The sequence below is a fragment of the Pan paniscus genome, chromosome 16, assembly GCF_029289425.2.
Source record: "Pan paniscus chromosome 16, NHGRI_mPanPan1-v2.0_pri, whole genome shotgun sequence".
NCBI classification, from domain to species: domain Eukaryota; kingdom Metazoa; phylum Chordata; class Mammalia; order Primates; family Hominidae; genus Pan; species Pan paniscus.
The window spans coordinates 82,593,062-82,616,539 of NC_073265.2; the positions used below are offsets into that span (position 1 = coordinate 82,593,062).

At 55.4% G+C, this 23,478-nt stretch overlaps 1 protein-coding gene and 1 pseudogene across 3 annotated transcripts in view; both read right to left on the reverse strand.

The window, feature by feature from the left end:
* Positions 1 to 23,478, reverse strand: part of RGMA (repulsive guidance molecule BMP co-receptor a) — a 45,747-nt gene that overhangs the window by 2,904 nt on the left and 19,365 nt on the right. For all 3 annotated transcript variants that reach the window (XM_034939469.3, XM_034939468.3, XM_063597155.1), the window contains one exon: positions 5,674 to 6,188. In XM_034939469.3, the coding sequence (XP_034795360.3) occupies positions 5,674 to 6,188 (515 nt within the window). The remainder of the gene's footprint in view (positions 1 to 5,673; positions 6,189 to 23,478) is intronic.
* On the reverse strand, positions 19,146 to 20,385 carry LOC103785805 (Y-box-binding protein 2-like; annotated as a pseudogene).

Sequence of the window (23,478 nt, forward strand, 5' to 3'; positions counted from 1 at the left end):
TGCTGGCAACCACCAAAAGCTGGAAATGGCAATGAATGGATTCTCCCCTGGAGTCTCCAGGACCAGCCCTGCTGATACCTTGATTTTATCCCCAAGAGACATATTCCCAACTTCTGGCCTCCACAATTATAAAACATTTCTGTTGGTTTGAACCACTTAGTTTATGCTAATTTGCTACAGTGGCGATAGGAAATGAATATGGTTTGCAAACATCATCTTGCATAATGACAGTGGTACTGGAGCACAATTCCTGACAAAGGACCCAAGCAAATGTCTGAACATTACAGCAGGTGGAATGGAGGGAAATGAAGCTCAAAGAAAGAATGAATAGGGCAAAATCCATGCAAGCAGGCAGAGGCAAGCAGAAGCCACTGTCCCAAGGCTGCTGAAAGGGGTCCCCAAGCTGGGTCATGGAGGAGGGGAACAGGAAAGGAGCAAGGTGCTGGTCGGTAAAAGGGAGATGGAGGCTCCAGGCTGAACAGGCAGCCTTGGCCAGGGCTGGAGCAGGGAGGCTCCTTTCTGCTGGAGCCTGTGGCCAGGGGTGAGGAGCTGGACTGAGCTGCTGGAGCAGCAGCTGGCTGGGTGGCACTGTTCTCCTGAGAGCCAGACACAGGGGCATTGGCTGCATACAGCATGCCAGGCACTGAGTGTATTACTTCCAGTCTCGTGTGACACTGCAAGGGTCGGTGACATTACTCTCAATTTTCCGGATGAGAAAATGTAGGCTGAGAGAGAGGCGGTAACTTGCCTAAGGTCACACAGCCAGCAAGAGGCAGAGCTGGGATTAGACTCTGGGTTTCCAGACTCTGGGCTCTCTTGGCCACAAGCCCATAGGGTGGGAGGCCTGAGAGGAGGAGGGCCGGTGGCCAGGGGAGCAGGTGAGTTTCCTCTGCCGTCCGCGTCCTGGGTGGCGTCTGGCTGTTCTTTCCTCCCTAACCCTAAGCAGGTTTCTGGGTTGGAAACAGAAATTGGGAGAGAAAAAACCACCCCTTCTTCCACTCCTTTCCCAGGTGTCAGCTGTTTTGCCACGGGAGCTCTGGGTGCCTTGGTCCCCCTGGACCAAGGGCAGCTGGAACCTGGACTCCCAGCCTGAAGCCACGAAGGGAGGTGGGGCAAAGGGGACAAGGTGGCACCCAGGCCTTTTGGGACCTCCTGCTAAAATCCCACCTTTATCTGCTGCACTACCCTCTCCCAGGCCCGGCAACTACCCCCACCACTAAGCCCCAACCCCTCACCCCTCTGTAGGTCAGGGCTCATCCCTCCCCACCCAGGAGAGGGTCTGGCCAGCTAGCTGGCTGGCTGACAGAGCTCCCAGGGGATCCCACCCCAACCCGGCCTCAGAGGGTCTGCAGGCTGAAGGGGTCTGAGCAAGGGGGAGCTGCTGATGACATGCACAGCCATTCTCTGCCTGGGCACTTGGGGGAGGCATGAGGACTGCCTGCCGGCTCTCTGGGTAGAGGGCAATGCCGCCGCGTGCCAAGGGAGTTTCTGGCCTAACAGCAGATGTGTGGCGAGGGCACAGTGCGAGGTGCTAGAAAGCAACAGGAAATAACAAGCTGCTCTGATGGGGAAGGGCAGGCAGGGAAACCACAGAAGGACCTCAGCTCAGGCAGGAGAGTCGCAGGAAGGTGGAAGGTGGGGTCTGGCCAGGAATGCAGCAAGAGGCCATCCTGTTCTCTGGGGCCCGGAGGCCAGGGGTGCAGCAGAGTGGCCTGTTTAGGGCGGGCTGGCCCAGGGTCATGGCCTCAGGGCCAGGTGCTAAGAGGCCTGAGGCCTGGAAAGGGGGTCCCAGAACCTTCTAGGTAATACAAGCCAGTGGGGTATTCAGAGCCACTAGAGGTGCCCCTGGCTGTGTTGCTGTGGCTTTGTGGGTTCCCCATATTGGCATAAGATTTCGGGATGATGAGGTGGGGAGAACTGGTAGCCTGAGGGGTGTGGAACCCCCAGAAGAACAGAGGGAGACCCTAGGCCAAGGCTTCTGAAGAAGGAAAATCCTGTCCTCTCACCGTGTTAGGCAAGGCTGGGAGGAGCTGAACAAGGGGCAGGCTGCTGGAGGACTTTACAAGAAATGGCCGTCTTTTCATGAGCCCGTTCATCTCGGGCACCCGGCGCTGTGCTTTCTGTGCCTGATGGAGACTGCGTGGGGCCGGGGCTCTGCGGGAGTCCATGCAGCAGCACCAGGAGGACCCCAAGCGCACAGTTCCTTGAGGACTGGACTCGATTTCCTCGCATCCCTTCCTACAGGGGTCCCAGCCTGGCCGCAGGACACGGCACACTTCCCATTTGCCGTGGGGTGTCAAAGGTGGCTGCAGCTGCAGCCTCTCCATCCAGCACGGAGCCCTAAGACTCGAACCTGATGAAATTGCTGCTACTCTAACATTCCTGACCTATGGAAATGGCAACTTCATACGGTTCAACCTCCTACTTCTTCCTTCTTTCCACCCACTGGCCAGCCCACCTCGGTGTGGAGGCCGCCTGGGGGTGCCGGAGGTGGGCCAGCCAGGGTGGTCTGGGCCGTGGGTGGTCCTGCCATGGGGGGAGGATGGGGGACTCTGGTGTCCCTGCCTGGTGTGCAGGGCCACACAGACACTGGGGGTGGGGAGGGGGGGGCGGCGTCCTGCTTTCCAAGTGCCATCAGTCTCCCTGGAACAGGAAAGGCTGGTTTCGCTCTAACCACCATCTCTCGCATAGACAGCCTCCTGGAAGGCTGACAGGCTGCTTGACTCTTCTTGGCACCGGTGCCAGGGACTCAACCACAAGTAACAGCATGAAGGGGGCCTGTCGAAAGCTGGCGGCTCGCTGCCAACACAGCCACGGGCGGGCTGCCGCTCCTGTCTCTGCTGCTCCCCCTTCTGAAGGGGCCCTGGCCCTTTCCACTGCACCGGGCACGAGGCAGAGCCCAGGCTGCATCAGCTACTATTTACGGAGCACCAACTCCATGCCAGGCCTGGTGCTGGGGGCTCGGGGTACACGCGGGAGAAGATCCCTGTGCTTCAGGGGTTCATAGACTAAGCAAATGAATCATGCAGAGGGACAGGCTGGCAAGTGCTATGGGGAAAACTAACCAGCGGGGAAAGGAAGGGGAAGGCGCAGGACTTGACTTCCTGTCCTCTCCTGAGTCTCAGTTTCTTTGTAAAATGGGTATTAGCAGCACAGATGGGAAGAGGGTGATGGAGCACAGAAGGCTGTCCCACGGGGGTAAGACACTGGCTAAAATGTCCACGTAGAAAACACTAGATCTTGATCGTCCACAAGAACAGAGGGATTGGCTGATTGGCTGATACTGCCAGTATCATGAGAAACAAATAAAGGCCCCTAGTGATGCCCAGGTGTTTGGGGGCAGCTTCATGCACACACAGCTTGCACATGGAGCTTCTGCACAAGAAGGCAAATCTCATAGCTGCAGGGTCAGGGTCAGGCCAGGCAGGGGCTGGACACACTCTGGGAAGCCTGAGGAGAGGCCCTCAAGGGCAGGTGTGCAGGGACAGGTGGAGTCTGGCTGCCTGAGAGGGGAAAGGGGAGTGGGTTCCAGTGGGCGGTAGAGTCTGGCAGGCCCAGAGGGCTCTGTTGGTGGTGGTTGAGGTGGTCACAGAAACCCAGAACCCAGAGGCCTCATCATCTTGGAGATGAAAGTCCCTTGCCTTTCCCTGCTCCCTGCAGACACCAGGCTGCTCTCCCACTCCGCCTGCTTTGGATGTCGACTCCTCTGTTCCTCCATCTGGAAACTTGCGCTGTGCTTCAAGGGCGAGCTTGGTGGATGGGCTCCCCAGTTCTCTGGACGGAGCCAAGGCTCCCAATGTCCTTCAACATCCTGCTGCCCCAGCCTCCATCGCCAGCTCCCCTTTGCTGGTCTTTGCTCTTCACTAGCCTGGGAGCTTTTGGGAGGGAGGGCAACAACTAGCTCAGAGGCTGGCACAGATGCAACGTCTGTTAAGTGTTTGCTCCATCAATGAGTGAACAAACACACCTGAGTAACGGAGGCCTGACAGACAGGCGGGGGCAGGCCAAAGGTGCCTGAAGCCAGCCACCGATGTTCTCACCGGGGGACCACAATACCCCAGTCTGGCCCGAGTTCTGAGACTGACTTGGCCACAGACACTGACGCTGTCACTGTCTGGCCTCCAGCAGAGCCTGGTTGACAGGGCTGAGCTCTCAGCCTGCTGAGATCAAAGGTGGCCTTCGGTTGCAGCAGAAATGGGCTGGGTTGGTGAAGCTCTGCTTCATACTCTTCTGGAAGCCTCCATGCTGGAATAGGAAGGGAAGTTCTCCCTCCACTGCTCTACCCCGTCACATCACCCCCATCCATAATGGGGGCAGCAGCCCAGCTTCCCTGCACACAAATCACAAATCCTCCCCGGTGCGTGGCTTGGCTCTGTTGTCGCATTTGGTGCTTCTACCCCCTGGGGTCTGGAGGAGCGAGCCACCTGGGGTCCACATCCCTCTCACATCGTCAGACCTCCCTGTGCGCCCTGCCAGCCCTTGGGAACCTGCAGGATGGGACAGGGAGGCCAGGTCCCCTCTGAAGCGTGCTGGTGCCTGGATTTAGAAGCTGCAGCCTCAGGCTCCTGGCGTCCATTTGTCTTGGCTCTCAGGAGGGCGGGTGGTGGGGAGGTGCAGGGGCCGTGGGGGAGGTGGCTGGGTCCTTGATGCAGGCCCTGAGTATGCGGAGGGCTGCGGGGGCACAGGGTGGAGTGTACTGGCTGCAAGTCTTCTCCATTAGGTGTCATGGTGTGGTGCCAAGGGCCCGCTTGGGAATCCACAGGGCGAAGACCTGCTTATTTCCCGCCCAGCCAGGGACCAGAAAGTGACCCCCTGCAGGCAGGCAAGGGCCACCGGAACAGAGGGAAGTGGCAGGGATGGAGCATTTCCTTGGCTGCCAGGTCACCTCGCTGTCCTCCTCTGGGTGTGGAGGGGTGGGAAGGAACAGAAACGCCCTTGTGGTAAATCTGGCACTGCCCGACACACGGCCTTCCAACTGGCTCTTCCTAGGAAAACAGACCTACTGCCATTTCGCCAAGCTGGAAACCCCAGGGGGCACTGGTGGGCCGGGCACTGGGGAGGGTGGACGTGTCCCCATCGCCTGAACTGGGAGCCACCAGCTTCCTTCCTGGCCTCGAGGCCTTGCCCTCTGGCTAAGTCCGATTCAGGACATCCTCTCCAAAAGCAGGTAGGGGAGGGAGGCCTGGGGTAGACAGGAGTGTCCACTTGCGTGGGTCCATGGCTGTGTGTGTGGCTGCGGCCCCATGAGCAGGACCTGAGTCCTGCTGCCCACTTGCTGAGGCCTCCTTGGGTTTGAAAACCAGCAGCCCGCAGTGGCCTTGTGGGGCCGCTCAGAATATGCCAGGTTCTGGAGTCACCCGGGCCTGGGGCAAATTCTAGCTCAGCATTCCAGCTGACTATGCACTTGGGGTGGGAAGGTCACTTGGCCTCTTAGAGCATCAGGCTCCCCATTTGTGAAATGGAGCTATGCCTGCCAGGCCGGGCTGGCTCGAGGAAGGAGGGAGGAAGCTGAGACCCACCCCCTTGGCATGCTCAGGAGGGTGCTCCTGTGTCCCCGCTCTGCTCCGTCTTCCCCCATTCCCAGGCACCCGAGGCCCTCTCAGCCTCTCAGTGTCCACGCAGGGCAGAGACAAAGGGCAGGGCTGTGCCCTACAGCCGCCCCCTCCCCCTTACCTTGCTGGTGGCAGTGGCCGCTGAGCCGGGCAGCACAGGTGTGTTGGTGACCTGCACGTTCAGGTAATTATTGTCGATGAGCGGCCAGGCGCCCTGCACCTTGCAGGTCTGGAAGCGGTCTGTGAAAGTCCTGAGGTGTGGGTCCCCGAAGAGGCCACAGTGCGTGTAGTTGGGGGTGGCCGAGTGCTTGTGAAAGCTCTTCTCGTAATGGCAGATCTCGGGGCTGTCCGAGCGCTCCTGGCTGTCTCCGGCCGGTGGGAGCGTGCGCAGGCGTGGCTGCGAGGTGGGGCCATCCTTGGAGCAGTTGTGCTGGCTCATGAGGTCCTCTATGCCATGGACGGCCGAGTGGTAGGCCAGGTCACCCCGGCAGGTGCGGGCCGTCCGCCGCGTGCACAGGGCGTAGCTGCGCAAGGCTGCACAGAACTCGGGGGTGTCGTCTGAGGCTGGGGCGTGGCTGCCCGACGTGGCACTCCAGAACTCAGAGTTGCACTTGAGGATCTTGCACGGGGAGGTGGCTGAGGAGAAAGGAACGAATACACCGTCGGGGTGCAGCCTGGCAACCCCAGCTTCTGCTACCATCTGTGGGCCAGGGGAGCAGCCACACATCGCCTCATCTAGGGCAGAGCCACCCACGCCACACACAGATGGTGAAAAATTTCCTGCAGGTGGTAGGAAAGGGGTCCTTCTACCCAGCCTATGGCGACCCCAAGTGGACAAGCATGCACACCAGCAGGCTGAAAGGGCTAGTGGGGACCCTCCCACGGTGCCAGCCTGCTAGGGAGTGGTCACTGTTTGGGGGCAGTAGGACTTTGGGAGCTGACAGGCCACCCTGGGGCCGTTGACATCCATATACACTTTCATGGCCATCCCCAAGAATTTTGGCTAAAGCAACAGGAATCTGGCAGGGAATTAGCCCCACTATTAAATGTGTCCCCAGTCCTGGCATTGTATGACCTTATACAAATGGCCTCCCGTCTCTGTGCCTTGTTATACTCATCTGGAAGATGGGATGATGAGTGTGAAGTGATTTATCACATATAAAGGACTTAGTCTGGCCCCAGCATTCACGGCCAAAACTCAATGAATGTTGCCTGGTATGAGTGCTCTGTTAGCCCTGGCCATAGAGGAACTGGCTTCCCTTATGCTGACCGTAGCCCCATCCTCTGTCCTGCTCAGAGAAGCAAGCTGAGAAGCAACTGAGAGTAGTAACCTTGGATCCCTCAAAAGCTTTGAGACTTTAGTGACAATTAGCCAAAATGACCGTGCCCCAGAACTATGGCTTTAACACACCTTATCTTCTCAACACACAGAACCTGCCCTTTTCTGGCCTTCGTCTGCACAGCCCATAGTGACCACAAGTGGCCAGGCACACAGACCTGCAGCAGGACAGAAGTTCCTACATGGGTTCCAGGAGAAAGGGGCCAGGACACCAGCTGGGAGGTCCAGCCTCTGGGGTCACAGCCCAGTCCTGGCCTGGGTGGTCTCCAGCGGGGAAAGGGAGCCTCAGCACTCTTGTCTGGGCCACTAACTTGGCTTGTGACCTTGGAAAGGTCAGTTTGTGTCTCTGGTGCTGGTTTTACCTATAAAATTGAGTTGCACATAAAACCAAGAACAGACACATTTGAGGGCAGGCTAACGCGAGCACGAGTGCCTACCTATCCCAGCAGCCTTGTGTGAACCCAGGCTGCGTTATGCAGCCCTGGACCTGGGTGATCTCTCCCGCCTCTGCAGGTGGGTGGGCACCATCTTACTGGAGCACAAGTCACCTTCCCAGATCACAGACCTGAGCATGGGGGAGTCAGTGCTCATCTGAAATTTGGGCTCCCCCCCTCACGTGACCTGTGTTTGCCATACTGCCAGTAACAAGGTAATTTCAGGTGATACCTAAGTGAACACTTTGTCTTTTAATTTGAGAAGTCATATCTTTATTTAAATGTGCATTAAGAAAAAAAAAAATGGCTGGGTATGGCAGCTCATGCCTGTAATCCCAGCACTTTTTGGGAGGCCGAGGCAGGCAGATCATGTGAGGTCTGGAGCTCGAGACCAGCCTGGCCAACATGATGAAACCCCTTCTCTACCAAAAATACAAAAATTAGCTGGGCATGGTGGTGCGCACCTGTAATCCCAGCTACTCAGGAGGCTGTGGCACGAGAACTGCTTGAACCCGGGAGGCAGAGGTTGCAGTGACCTGAGATGGCGCCACTGTACTCCAGTCTGGGAGACAGAGCAAGACTCCATCTCAAAAAAAACAAAACAAAACAAAAAAATTGATGGAAGAGCTACAGATTTTCCATTTTATTAGCTTTAAATTGAAGAAGTATACTCACTCAAAGGGTCAGGTTAGGTAAATGACAGTCAGGTGGTGCCTGCTTGATATGGTTTGGCTGTGTCCCCACCCAAATCTCACCTTGAACTGTAATAATCTCCATGTGTCAAGGGTGGGGCCAGGTGGAGATAAGTGAATCAGGAGGTCATTTCCCCCATACTGTTCTGGTGGTAGTGAATAAGTCTCATGAGATCTGATGGTTTTATAAATGGGAGTTCCCCTGCACATGCTCTCTTGCCTGCTGCCATGTAAGATGTGCCTTTGCTTCTCCTTTGCCTTCTGTCATGATTGTGAGGCCTCCCCGGCCATGTGGAACTAGGAGTCCATTAAACCTCTTTCCTTTATAAATTACCCAGTCTTGGGTATGTCTTTATCAGCAGTGTGAAAACAGACTAATACACCACCGTAAAGGGATGCTGTGGCAGATATGTGGGGGGCACTGGTGAGATGCCCCCATGTAGTCTTCCTCCTACACAGGTGTGCTCCTGAGGACAGGTCTCCCTCCCAAGGCAACGAGAAGATTCTCTTGCCCTGCTGTCTTCACGTCTCCTTAACCTGTACAAGATGTGCAAGGGCCCAACCTACCTGTAGGCTTCGAAATGTTGGCGTGGTAGCTTCCCTGCCACGCCCTGATAAAGCCAGTACAGGAGGTGAGTGTGGTGGGGGCGTGTACGGGGAGGGAGTGCTACGCAGAACAAGCGTTTGGAGGGACCCAGCGCACAGGAACTGACCGGCGCGGTGGCCTACACACAATGCCTGTCCCGGCAGCCTCACTAATTCCAGGAGCCGGGTGTGCTGACCTGACATTCTGCCTCCTCAGAATCACGCAGATGTGGGCGTCAGAGAAAATCAACCGGAAGGAACACTGGTCTCCTGTTAATGGATGGCCACGCTCAAGCTCCGGTTCACCTCTGGCGCTTACTGTGACCAAAGTAGAGAAAGGACACTGCCGGTCCCTTTACAGCAGGCCCCACTGCAACACAAGCAGGAGCTGTGCTGGGCTCTGACTCTCCACCACGACCGAATCTGGTAGAACCTAGGAGAGCAGGGACCGTGAAGTCCCAGCTGGCTGGCTCTGTCCCAGGTCCGGTGCTGCAGGCGGTACATGCCTCCCCTCATTGCATCTTCCCGGTGCGACTGCCATCCCCAGCTCTCAGGGGAAAGCCGGGCTCTGCTGGGCTGACTTCTTGCCCAAGTCTCACTTCCAGGAAGGAGCCAGGGCAGGACATGAATCCAGCCCATTGGACTTGAGAGCTCACGCCCCCGGCAGCCACACATCATCACACAACCTCATTAGCACACTCCTGATTCCCTCCCCCACGGGTGGGCTCCAGCCTCTCCTGCAAGACCCATCTTATGACACTGTGCTCCCAGGAGCAGGAGGCCTGTGATCCACACACGCTTTCTCCCTGCCTTGCCTCCAGCAGACAAGTTCCAAGGTGTCACCTCCCAGGGTGAGCAGGGGCTCGACGGCAGGGTCAGACTGGTGCCCAGGTGTGGCTCTACCCTCCAAATGGGTAACTCCGCAGCCTCCTGAATTTTAAGTGGACTGGCTTCGTGATCGGGATCTGCTACCTCCACAGCCTTCAAAACTGTTCTCAGAGCAGCACCGCAGCTACAGAACTCTGGGGTATGTGGGGAGTTCATGACAGAAATCCCACCCAGGTACCCCGGAAAGGGGTCCCTCACATGCTCCAGGGCCACGGAGTGGGATCTGGTAGCCCCAGATGAGGCTGTACTGGGTGGCCTGGGACCCAGCTCGGCAGGCCCCAGTGGCCCGGGGGTTCTGCAATTCTACCAAGTTCCCAGGAGAGGCCCATGCTGCTGGTCCCCGGCCCACTTTGAGTAGTGAGGCTTCAGAGTTGGTTCACTTTCTTTTCAACAGTCACAGAAGCCAAGCTAGAGCCTGATGGAGCCGGGCCAGCCTGGAGTGTGTGAAGGCGACATTTCCCCAGGATGGGGAGGGGGCTGGTGGCGAAGGTTCAGAGAAGGGGGCTGCAGGCAAAGGAGTGGCGAGACGCAGACAGCCCCCCAGGAGCAAACAGCAGGGATGCGGCCACCTTAGCCCTGATGCAGAGCGGCTAGGAAGCGCCTGAGACAAGGCCCTTTCACTTCTCCGTTCCACATGGGCACCTTCTCCCGCTCGTCTCCTCCTCCCAGACCCCACCCACTCTAAGAACAAGAGCACCCCTCACCCAGCAGGCGTAGCTGTCTGCCTGCCACTCAAAGATGGTGGCAGAGGTCATACTCTGGAACCGTTGCACACAGGAACCAGGGTCCCCGTCTCCCCCACTCCTCTGTAGGCTTCAGGACCCTGGTGGTGAGGTGAGCTCTGTGCCCCACTATTCCCTCCAAGTTCTGCCAGCCCCAGCTCTGGGTGGGCTGAGGGCCAGCACAGGCCCTGAAGGGAGGTGTCTGATTCAAAGTCCCACTCTGTCCCCTACCAGTAGTTTCGGGAACTTGACTCAGCCTGTTTCCTTAACTGTCAAGTAGAGACTGTGTCCACCTTAAAGGGTCGCTGAGGAGATGAGGAGATGTACACGGCGTGCCTGGAGCCCCAGGGGCATCCAACAAACAGGGTCCCCCACAAAGGCCACAGTGGGGTACAATGCTTGCAGCCCCGGGAGGTCAGAGGTTAGAAGTCACAGACTTGGGGGACAGGAGGGGCATTGGAGGGAGCCTGCCCCTCCCTGGTGAAGCTCCAGCAGATGTGGCATCTCTCCTCTTCCCTCCTTCCCCGGGGTAGGCCCTGCTGGCACTCACTCTCAGGGCGCAGTGGATTCCACCTGGATCCAGGTCCCCCAACTCCTGGCAGCTCCTTCAATCCACTGACTGTCCAGGATCAGTCAATGGTCATGACTGTCGAGGGGGCCTCGCTTCCCATGGGCACCAGGTGGCTTCACCCCACTACCTCACTCACGCCCAGGGAGAGCGCTATAGACTGAACTTTGTCCCCCTAAATGTGACGGTTGAAGTTCTAACCCCTTATGGGATGACGTTTGGGAGGTAATTAGGTTCAGATGAGGTCAGGAGAGTGGAGCCCCCACGACAGGGTTGGTGCCCTTAAAATAAAGACACCTGGAGAATGCTAAGCATTCTCTCTCCCTCCCTGCCCCCTCCCCCTCCTTCTGCCACGTGAGGATATAATGAGAAGTCCACAGTCTGAGAGCCGGGAGGAGGGCCCTCTCTCTAGAACTGGACCATGCTGGTACCGGATCTAGGACTTCCCACCTCCAGAACGCTGAGAAAATAAACGTCTGTTGTTTAAGCCTCCTAGGCTGGGGTATTTTCTTACGGTGGCCAAGCTAAAGAGACAGTCATAGAGGGAAAACTGGCCGCCTCCCTCCTCTCCTTCCTGCACCCTCCCAAGTCACCTCTGCAGAAGCTGCCAGTATCACTGGAGACATTTGTCTGGCCAGAGACCAAAGGACCAGATTGACTTAACTTCACCTACCCCATTTTCCCATTTCCCGACAAGGACGTGTTTTCGCCCAGGGATTGCCCAGGCCTGGGATGATCCCCTTGGCTCTTCAGAGGGAGAGATTGGGGGGTGGCACATCGAGCTCTTGTATCTCTGCTGGGAGACCTCTGTACCCCACAGCCTGTGTGGTCCAGTCTCTATGTCCTTGTTCCTGACAGAGAGCACTCGGTTTCCTGCCTGTCACAACCCCTTCCTTCCCCAAGTTTTCACGGCATCCTAAAATGCCTCTTCTGCTGAGACATTTTCTGGGAGAAGATGCGGTGAGAAACTCTGGGTCCTGAAGCACAATTTCAACAAGTTTGCCTCTGTCCTTGCCTTGTTAATGAGTAAATGAAGAGACCTTAGATCCTATATGAGAAAGAAAAATAAGGATACTTGCAATTTCCCCACCCAGAGAGAACTGGAGAGAATTCAGGGGCGACAGGCGACAGGTGAGATGTTCTTATGGGGCAGTGCCCAGTGGGAGGGTCTCACCGCAGCGGTGGGCCTTACTGTGGTGGGGCAGAGCATCGAGATCAACTCCAGCTCCGCCACTCCAGAGCTGTGTGACTGTGGGCAAATTCACTGACCTTTCTGAGCTACAGGCATGCACGGGCACCTCACCAGAGGGGTGTTAAAGGGACTGCAGGCACTGATGTGAGCAAAGCCGGGAGACTCGGGAAGGAAGCTCTGTGACAGCCAGTTTTGTGTTAACTTTGTTTTGTTTAATCACAATTTATGGGAGAGGCTGAGCTTAACTAACAGCTAATGTGTTATCGAGCATTTACTGTGGGCTAGACATTGTACATGTGTCTCCTTTAGCCCTTAATATAGACCCAGGACTGACTTGTTATCCTCATTCAACAGACAGGGAAACTGAGGCCTAGAGGCATTAAATAGCTCCCCACCCACGCCACCCTCAGGTACCCTGAAGGGGGCAAGGTGCAAACCACAGCCCTCAGCCCCCAAGCTGCATTCTCCTCTTCCTTCACACCTCTCGGATTTCCACACGCTCCATACCAGGCAACACGAAGGTGCTGCGCGGCCACAAAGATGAACAAAGACAAGAGTTCTTGTCTTGGGGGCCTCACTGGGGAAGGGGCTGTGCACCCAGGACTGCATAGGGAGGTGGGGTAGGTACGTGGGCTGGGCCTCACCCCAGAAAACAAAACATGATCGTGACAATAAAATAGCCTGTGCTCCTGGGGCCTGTGCAGGTGACACATTGCTTTCCTGTTGGATCGTCGCTACTGCCCTGATTAGAGGGCAGGAATTTTTATCGTCATTTTGCAGATGCAAACACAGAGGCTTCGGGCTCGAGGGGGCCTGGGTCACACAAGTGGAAGGGCTGGGGCTGAGATGGGCAGGCCTGGAGCTGTTTCTATGCTTTTCAAGATGCTTTTGCCACAAGTCCCTCCTCAGGAACCAGCTGAGACTGACCCAGCTCCCCCAAGGCCCAAAAGCATGATGCGGGTCTCCTATGCAGCCGCAGACCCATCTGGTCTCAGGGCAGTAACCAGAAGCTTAATCGATTCCGGGCCCTCCCTCCACAAAGGTCTGTGCGGAGCCCACCAGGAGCAGCAGCTGCTGCCAACTGACCCATCCCGACTTCTTGGGTTTCCCAGGTGTCCCAAACTCTCAGGGAACTTGGATCCAGCTCTGCAGATCTTCCTAAGAGTTTACGAGGCTTCCTCTCTTCCAAAGCTCAAGGGAATGACTTGCAAAAGGCCACTGACAGTGACCAGCTGGGACCAGAATAAAGGGTGCCTGCTCCCCTCTGCCATCTCTCCATGTGGAAAGGAAGCTCTCTGGGAACGATGGGTCCCAGAAATGTGTGTGTGTGGCCTCATTTCCCATGTGAGGGGCTGGGCAGTCCCCACGGTCAGCAACTGGAGTGAGGGGCCCTGACCTCCACGGCCATCCAATCACCTTGCCTCCACGGCACTAAATCACCAACTGCAGCCCCCCACCAGAGGTCAAGGACCTGAATGAAATCTGGCCCAGCATCAAAAGCAATAGCTGTGGCGTCACCTGCCAAAGAGATCTCAGAGAGGCCGATTTTTATGTGCTGTATCTTTATAAAAAGACCCCAATTCCAGGCAATAAACCTTAGACTTTTCTGATGTGAATGTCCATGGAAAGGAAGAAGGAAAGTTTGAGCTGAAAAACAGATCTTACAGCAACTCCTGCAAGCGGAAGAGGAAAGCTGCTTTTCAGAGCAAGCCGCGGTGAACACAGAGCCAGCTGCCCCACAGGGTGTGAGCTGAGCACACCTGCCCAGTACTGCAGTCCAGAAAGTTGCCCCTTCTAGCTCTGGAGCTGCCTCTTGATGGATCCAGGACAGCCAATACACACAGAACCAGGGGACTGAAAAACCTAAGAAGTTTCCTGAGCTTCCATTTCTACCCCAGCCACTGAGTGTGTCCTTGGGCAGGGGCCACCCTCCGGCCCCTTGTTAAGCCTTGCAACCTGGGGTTCGACCTCAGAGACACAGACACAGAGCTTTATGCCCCTTAGAAGCATATTATGCGGTATTATGTGCACTGCATGTCTTGTTTTGACCCAGGTCTCTTGAGGCCTTGAATTTTCCTGATTAGCTATAGTGGGGCAAACAGGAGAATCCAGAAGCGTGCAAAGACAGTGCTCTGGCCCTGTCCAGATCCAACAACAGAAAATCCCTCAACTTGTCCCGGAGCCCCAGGGGGTGAGGAACTCGGCACAAGGGGTGATGCCCAGGCAATGCCTAGAAGACAGAGTGGCTCCCAGGCCCGAAGGGGGCGGAGTGGGCCCTTGGTGCTCAGCTTGGGACCCCTGGCAACCATCTGACCCATTTGCTCCTGACTCGAGCAATCCAGGCCAGAGCTCACGGCTTCTCCGTGCAATCAAATTTATCAAAGAGCCCCAACAATCACTTTGTGACCAAAAACAATGGTCACTTTTCAAGGCACACCACGGAATTTTAGAACCTGGGAGCCGGGGGATGTCACAGGTCACCGATTTACGCAGCAGGAAATCTCCCTGCAGCACTCCTGCCGGGGCAGGGCTGGCCCCTCCTGCTCTGGACAGCTCCGGCTGTGGATGCACTGCGGCATCCCAGGACTTCCGCTGGCCCTTGTCTAGAGTCACATAGGAAAGGCTGAAGTAGGGCGGCTTTGTGATTGTCGAGGATGGCCCCTCAGCTTCCCTACGCCACCTTCCTGGTCTCTCCAGCTGCTCCTCTCTTTGGCTGTCACTGGACTGTCAGTGTCACCCATCTGCCCTTGCACAGCTGATATCCCTCTAGGAGGTGGCCGCTGAGCGGCCTCTTCCCCACTTGCATGTCAGTCTTCTGAGGGTTGGGGACCCCCATCTTCGTCCTGGCGTCCATACTCCATACCCAAAGCCTATCAGGAGATTTACTTATTTTTTGACATACAGTCACTCTGTCGCCCAGGCTGGTATGCAGTGGCGCGACCTTGGCTCATGCAACCTCCACCTCCCAGGTTCAAGCAATTCTCCTGCCTCAGCCTCCTGAGTAGCTGGGATTACAGGCACCCGCCAGCATGCCCAGCTAATTTTTATACTTCAGTAGAGATGGGGTTTCGATGTTGCCCAGGCTCGGCCACGAACTCCTGAGCTCAGGTGATCCACCTGCCTCGGCCTCCCAAAGTGCTGGGATTACCAGCGTGAGCCACCACGCCTGGCCCCTATCAGAGATGTGATGCTGTTTTAAACCTCCTACCCAGGACCCTGTGCCCGGGAGATGCACTTGCCCCACAACCCACATAAATGTATGTAGGTGACATTTCACTCTTTTGGGGAGGGGGGCTCCAGACTGCCTTCCTCATGGACTGAGATAAGGTAGAGAGAAAGAAAACTCACAGCCACACAGCACGTCTGACTTAGTTCTTTTCCTTTCAATAGCAACCTAGCACCTCTGAGAATCAGAAAGATAGGGGAGGGCGCTTGGAGCACCAGCTGCACCAACGCTGGCAGGATGAAAATATTTATGCACCAATGAAGCACTAGCTGCTTTCAGAGACCTCCTTTGAACTGTTAATCAAGCCCAATCTTTCAGAATAATAGCCTGATTATTACCGCCCTGTTTGCATAACAAAGAAGCCCAATAAGACTTACTTTGCAGTGCATGAGGGGGTGTGAAGGATCGACCCTGAGAAAGGAGTCCTAGGAATGCAGTGAGCCGCTGCAGAGCCTGAACCCAGGAATAAAGACAATGCAATTTGCCACCAAGAAAAGCTCAACAGACCAATAAATTACCCGCGTGCAAAGGGATTAGATCAGGTTTCAGTTACTGTGTAGGAGGGGTGGGGTGAGCTGGAGAGGGAAAAGACCTGCCTTCTCTTAAAGGGGTAAGGCTCATTTTGAGTGCAAGCCCCAGGGTCAAGCTGTTTTTGTCCAACTCTGTGGCCTGCGTGGGAACTGCCTGAGTTCAATTACTTGCTCCAAGTTCTGGACCCTTCCGTGTGCCGGGCACTGTGATTAATGCTGTTTCTGGAACAAACCCCAGTTAATCTCTGCGCTCAGGTATGGTCAATCACATAAACTTCTAGAATACAAAGCAAACATGTTTCATCTCAACACTTAACAGCAACAAAGGTTTAAGAATGGAAGTACGAGAAGGTATCAGGGAAGTAGCATTTCAACGAGGTCCTGAATTTGACGGGTGATGAAGGGCAAAGATCTGACGACAGGGACCTCCAGAACAACTGAGCTTGGCAGGAGGCGACATGCTGGCTGGTCAGAGTGCAGCCAGGAGTTTGGGGCCAGACGCGGAAACCTAGAGTGCCACCTGTGCCCATTAGGAAGCAAATGTCGCTCAGCTTCAAACCACTTTGCTCTCTGGTGCAGGGATTCTGCAAACCCCATCTCTTTCGTCACTGGGTTCCCTGTTAAATTTCCCCACAAGGGGACACTAGATGGAGAAGGGAAGGTGGGAGGCAGGAGACAGGTTTACCTGCCATCCCCAAGGCTGCTTCTCCCACCACTTACCAGCAGCGGCCCTTCTTCCCCATCAGAGTCCCGGGCCCTCCTCCAAACCTGCCTTCCTTCTGTCCCTCTGGCTGCAGGGGTGGAAGCTGCTTCTGCCACTCTCTGTCCCAGCGGTCCTTCTTTGCCCTTTCCGTCTTCCCATGCCCATAACAATGCCCTACACGAAGTTCCCTCTGCGGAAACATCCCGGGTGGGTTTTGCTTTTCTGATTGGACCCTGGCACGCCAGCCTAAGGATTTCTGCCTTTTTCCAATAGATGGCAGGGAGCCCCTGAAGCGTTTTCAGTGAGCACCCAGGGCGTGATCAGAACACTATTTTAGGAAGCAGTGTAACTGAAGAGGCGATGGCTTCAATTAGGATGGAGGCAGGCGGAGGGAAGGGAGGGAGAGCAGCTTAAAAAAGAAATCAGTGCCAGCGCCTGTGGAGACACTAGCCTTGAAGCCTCAGACCTCCCATGTCCCTTTCCTCACTGTCCACCTAGCCTGAGCGGCAGATGCTGAGATGCCCTTCTTAGCCACATGGTATGTCCCCCGTTCAAAGGAGGGGGAGGAGGGAGCACTGAGCTAGGGGGCTGGCCGGCTCACACCCAGTGAGACTCACGCTGCCACCCCTCCCCACCCTCTCCTGTCCTTTGTGCCTCAGTGCTGGATCTCACAGGGGACAGGAACAGACGCACCACCCATATGTGGCAAACTCTGGCCAGAGCAGTATTCGGGAGTCTCTTTGAGTTGAGATGCCTGAGGCTGCCTGCTTGTGTCACTCCTGCAGGAATTTCACTCTGTCATCGTCGTGTAAACGTCCAGGTGTTTGGCATCAGATACCGAAAGGAACACACCCAGGTGAGCGCGGGATTTTTCGCCAGGTGCAGCAGACCCTACCTTTAACCTACAAGCAGCCAGAATGTGTCTAAAACGCATTCCTCCCTGAGTCTAGCCCAAGAATGTCCCAAGGAACCTGTGACTCCAATGTGGCTCCCGCCCTTTGAATCCACTGGAAATTTTCTAGAAGGTTTTCTCTAGAAACCAGCCACAGGAGAAAGAGGGAGCTTCTCAGGGAACCTCAGTTGACTGTGGAGGTGGGGGTCAGTTGGGGTGCTGGGGTCGTGGAGGGGTAACTCACAGCCACGTGAGCGTGGGCAAAAGTGGCCGAAAGCCACTCACGGAGCTCAGGCAGGAGGTACTGCCCATGTCACAGCCAGCCAGGGCTGCTTTGCCCCAGCCTCACTCATACCAAGTGGCTACACGAAACCACACCGTGTGCCAAGGGAAAGGGCACACCTCAGCTTTCCACACTACCCTCCCATCCCCCAGTTCCTCCTGGGGCCATGTGGAGGCTGACCACGGGCAAGTAGGATGGTGTGAGAGTGTGGTGTTCACCCTCTGGCCAAGGCCACAAGTAGCTTCAGTGGGGGGAGCTGATAGCTTCTCTAGGCAAGAGGGGCCCAGGCCGGCAAGGGCTGGACACAGGATTCCATGCCAGCACCATCCTGTCTCAGGGCAGAGTTAGATAAGCTACTCCGAGTTCCACAAGATAGGTGATTAAAGGCAGACGTAACTTTCCAGATGTAAACAATGCTTGCAGGTGAGCACTTTGGTCCTCCAGCTTTGAGGCATACCCCCTTTTCCTGAGTCTAGGGCTGGCGCTGCCTCTAGTGACCTGGGCTCCTCCGCTTAGCCTGCAGGTCTAAATGCCTTTGAAGTGGCTTTTCTCCCTCAATGCTGCTGGCAGGCAGGCCTTCCTCCTTCACCTTCTGCGTGCGGGGGAAGAACAAATGCAAGCTGGCCGGGCTCCTGCCCAGCCTGCACACACACGTGTGTGGGTCTGTGTTCATGTGGCATTTCTTAGCACAGGGAGCAACTGGGCTTCCTTCTGCGGGGACCTAGGTGCCGAGGCATCACTGTAATCGGGTATTCTGCCGGCCGGAGTGAAATGGTGCACGAAATGAATCCATAAGCAAAACCCAACAGACATAAATCTGACTTGGGAAAATGTGCACAATAACAGCTTTGCCAACTTGTCTTCCTGTGGCCGCGTGACATCGTCCTCTTTAGAATGCTATGCCATGGTGAGCAAGAGGCAGAGGGCCTTTGGGAGGAGGCAAAAATGCTAGATCCTTGGAAAATGCATATCCTCATCATATCCCCAAAGTCTATTTCTTGTTCCCCATCTCAAGCCTTCTATACCACACAGTACAGAGTCCAATATACCACATGGTAATTTTTTTTTTTTTAGATGGAGTCTTGCTCTGTTGCCCAGACTGGAGTGCAGCAGTGGGATCTCGGCTCACTGCAACCTCCGCCTCCCAGGTTCAAGCAATTCTTCTGCCTCAGCCTCCTGAGTGGCTGGGATTACAGGCACATGCCACAATGCCCAGCTAATTTTTTTGTATTTTTTTTCCAAGACCACAGGAAAGCCTGTTTTTGTTTTCACTGGAGGTTCAGGTGGCACGATGACAGATGATAAAATGGCTTCAGAGGTTGGGGGCCGGGAGAAAACAAAAATAAACTTGGGGGGCAAAGAAAAACAACCAGGAGGAGGTTGAGAGCTGGCTGGTTCCTTCTCAGCCTGAGTTAGGGGAGGGGGTTGGTGTCTCTGAACAGTAAGCTCCCTTCCTTCAACCCTTGATAAGGGAAGAAAAAAAAAAAAGCAAAAGGCTGTTGCTTTGGCCCTCCTGAATCTCAAAGAAAAGGTGAAAAGCTGGTATTTTGATGCCATGAATTATGGGAAAGGGGGAACAGGGTACTGAGTAGGGTACAGGTCAGTTGGAAAAAACTGGCAGACACCAGATGGCAGCTCTGGGTGTCCTTTGAGTTGGAATCACTCCAGGATGGTGGTGGTGGGGTCCCCACTGTTGATAGGGGCTGAGGTCTCAGGGGCTGCGGGCTGCCGGGGGCCGGGGCCTGCTGCCCTCTCTGCTGGAAGTAGGGGTGGTTTCGTGGGCCCTGGGGCTCAGGCCGGGAACCATCAGCAGGACCGTGGCTGGGCTTGGTCTCACCGTCCCCACCTTCCGTGGTAGGCTGGCTGGGGTGGTCTGGGCCAGAATTGAGGTAGGGGAGCCCGCTCACCTCCCTGCTGTTGGTGCCCCTCCAATGGGGGGGCTCTTTGGGCTCTACCCCGTCAGTGTTCTCTGTAGGCTGCTGCTGGTTGGGGGGCCGAGGGCCTCGCACAAACCACCATCGGTAGAAGAAGGGTGGGGGGCGCCGTCGTCTGGGCTGCTGCCCGGAGTCTTTGGCCCACTCCCCTTCTCTGCCAGGTTCTGTCCCCCCTGAAGGGATCTCTGCCACCATGGGTGGTGGGGCAACTGAGGGAGGCCGGGGGATGAATCGGCGAAACCTACGTAGGTTGGGGGCATAACAGCTGCCCTTCACGGGCACCTCCCCGGGCCCAGTTACATTAGCGGCTTCTGCACCCTTCTCTCCTTCCACGACATCAAATTCCACAGTCTCCCCATCTCCAACGCTGCGCAGAAACTTCCTGGGGTTCTTTTAATAGCTGTCTGGTGAACAAAGACATCTTCCTTGGTGTCATTCCTGTGGATGAATCCGTAACCATTCCGGACGTTGAACCATTTGACAGTGCCCAGGACTCGGAGTGCCAGCAGCACCGGCTTGTTCGCGTGACTCCGGGTGGGGGAAACGGGGGGCGGGGGCCGGGGGTTTCCGAGGCCGCCGTCGTTGCCAGGGATGCCGCCGGGTTGCCAGAGGTGCGGGGGCCAGGCACCAAGGGGGTCCCAGCAGCGGGGCCCGAGGCGACTCCGCCCCTGCCACCGCCCGCCCCGCCGCCTGCTTTCTGGGGCTTCCCTGCGGGCACTGGTACCACCACCGCCACCACCCCGGGCATCGTCGCCTTGGGGACTGCCGTCACCACCGCCGCCTCCACCTCGCTCATCCTGCCGGGTCCAGTACTGGCCCCCGCCGCCGCCCAGTTTTTTGTATTTTTGGTAGAGACAGGTTGGCCAGGCTGGTCTTAAACTCCTGACCTCAAGTGATCCACCTGCCTCGGCCTCCCAAAGTGCTGGGATTACAGGTGTGAGCCACCGAGCCTGGCACCACATGGCAAATTTAATGACATATTTATCCAAAATCTGTGCATGGGCTCAGGGCAGGAGTCTGGGTTCTACTTCAGGCTCTGCCATGCAACTGGCTGTGTGTGCAATGTCGGGAAAACCTCTCTGACCCTGTGTTTCCTCATCAGTGAAATGGGAATGATGATCCTCACGGGAATGGCCTTAAGGCATTTGGCAGAATGCCTGCTACACTGTGGCCACTCAACCAAAAGAGCTTTAAAAATTATTACTCTCCTTCAAATGATCCTACTTTGGAGAGAAGAATATAAAGGTATTATATCTTGAAAGATGTTTGTGAAATGTTCATTTAGTGATGGTTGTCTGTGGGAGGTTGGATTTTGGGTTATTTTTATTTTATTACTTATCCCTTTCAGCCTTCAGAGTTAAAAATGAGTACTGTTTTTATAACCAGAAAAAATTATTTTGGAAAAAAACTTGAGTATCTGGAAAAAAGAAAAAAAAATCCTGTGGTCTTTGCCCATTGAGCAAAACCCAAAACAAACAGAAACACACACAAAAACCCAAGGGCCCTGTAGTTCCCAGGACTATGTGGGTGTGCTTGGGGTGGGTGGAGAAAAGAAGGGCATATAGAAACAGAAATGAGGTTCCTGCTTTTATAAACAGAACTGGTGCTTTACAAGAGGACAAAAACGTAAGGCCCATGAGGCACCAAGCCCAGGAGGTGGCTCAGTTGTCAGCAACCAAGGTAACAGGTGTCCCCGGCGTCGGGGGTGTCTGCACTGGACCCCTGTAGACGGCACTGAGCTTGGAGTGGTGAAACTGGGCAGTGTCCAGAGCAATGCCTTAGAGTGGCCAGGTGGGGTGTGGTGGGGAGGCAAGCAGGGAGGAAAGGGGTGACCCAGGGCTTGGGGATGTGCTGGAAGCCTTGGAAATGAGCTTGGGAAAAGTAGGGGGCCGGGAGTTAGAGGCCCTCCCTTCTGATGCTCCAAAGCAGGCCATGAGCAGCCATGAGCTCCTGGGCAGGAGTTTCAGAGTGATTCATTTGGCACCATGGCGAGGATCGGGGGAGGCAGGCAGGTCCTAAGCCTGTCTGCTGTTGCAATGGCAGCAAGGTGACAGAGGGAACAGGCAGGACCAGGAGGAGGAAGGACCCATGGCCCCAGGTGATTAGACTATATGGAGGGGCCCACTTCACACCCAGCAGGACTTCACAGATCTGGACAGGGGAGTCCCTCACAGATACAGGCTAGGCATGAGTCCGGGGGACAGGAGAGGATAAAACTAGGGTTTTAATCTAACTGTCCTGGTGTGCCAGGGACTGAGGATAGTTCTCAGGACATATAGATTCCAGTTTTAAAACTAGGAAAGTCCTGGGCAAACTGGGATAAGTTGGCTACCTTCAAAGAAATACTGCCTTCAATTTAAGGCTGGTTGAATTTTTGCCAAGCAGCAAAACAGCATGGCCCCTAACTGCTACTCAACCAAAACCTAAAGTTGGGGTTCTCTGCCCAGTTCTAGGCCTCGCACGTTTCACCAAAGACAAGATCTCTAGCAGGAACGACACTCTCCCCAACATGTAAACTGGTCCCCACCTTCAGCCTCTTATCTTCCAAGGCCTCCTCTTCTCCATCTCATAGAGTGGCCTTATCTGTGCCCACAGATCACCTCTTCCCAGCTCCCATCCTCTGAGCGCTGGAGTGACTACTAGCAATTTCTCCAACCTTGCAAAGACCTTTCCCTTCCTCAGATCACAAGACTAGAGATCCTTTCCCTTTCTCCTCAATTCACCCTCAGGGCCTAGCGGCTGGCCATCTGTAGAGTTTTATGTGTGTGCTCTCCCTGGGAGCCAATGCTCTGCTCTGCAGGTGCCGTCACACACTGGTTGCTAGCTGGCTGGTTCTTGCCACTGAACATCAACTCCGAATTCACCTTTTAAAGCCTAACCCCAAAGTGATGGTATGAGAAGCAGGAGGGATCTGGGAAGTGATTAGGTCATCAGGGTGGAGGTTTCAAGAATGGGATTAGTGCTCTTATAAAAGGGACCTCACAGAGTGCCCTCACTTCTGCCCTGTGAGGACAGAGCTGTAAGGCACCATCTACAAACCAGACATCAAATCTGCCAGCGCCTATTACTCTTGGACTTTTCAGCCTTCAGAATTGTGAGCAATAAATGTCTGCCATGTATAAGCCACCCACTTATGGTATTTTGTTACAGCAGCCCAAACAAACTAAGACGCTCTCCCCTTGGGACACAAAGTCCTACTGGGAGAGCAGTAGTGTGGTAAGCAGGCTGATCTGCTGATGCATTTTTTTTGTTTGTTTTTTGAGACGGAGTTTCATTCTGTCACCCAGGCTGCAGTACAGTGGCGCGATCTCAGCTCACTGCAACCTCCACCTCCCGGGTTCGGGCGATTCTCCTGCCTCAGCCTCCCAAGTAGCTGGGATTATAGGCTCATGCCACAAAGCCCAGCTAATTTTTGTATTTTCAGTAGAAACGGGGTTTTGCTATGTTGGTCAGGCTGGTCTCGAACTCCTGGCCTCAAGCAATCCACCCACCTCGGCCTCTCAAAGTGCTGGGGTTACGGGCGTGAGCCACCGCGCCCGGCCGATGCATTTTTGAATAGCAGCTCTGACAGAAACAGTCTCATTTCTATAGCGACACAGATGTACCTGGACACTGCAGAGGGCCTTGGTCTCCCGAAACCTTAGTTACCCACCGAGGACTAACATTTCTAAAACAGCCGCAGTTTAAAAGTATAAGGGGAAGAAAGAAGGAAGAAAGCAAGTCTGGAGTGCAATAGTTCTTAGAACAGCGATCCTCAAACTTGAGCATGCATCAGAGTTCTCTGGAGGGCCTGCTCTAGAACACAGACTGCAGGGCCCCAGCTCCAGAGTAACTGCTTCTATAGGTCTGTGGTGGGCCTAGAACTTGCATTTCTAACCAGTTCCCAAGGAAGGCTAATGCTGCTGGTCCAGGGACCACACTTGGAGAACCACTGTGCT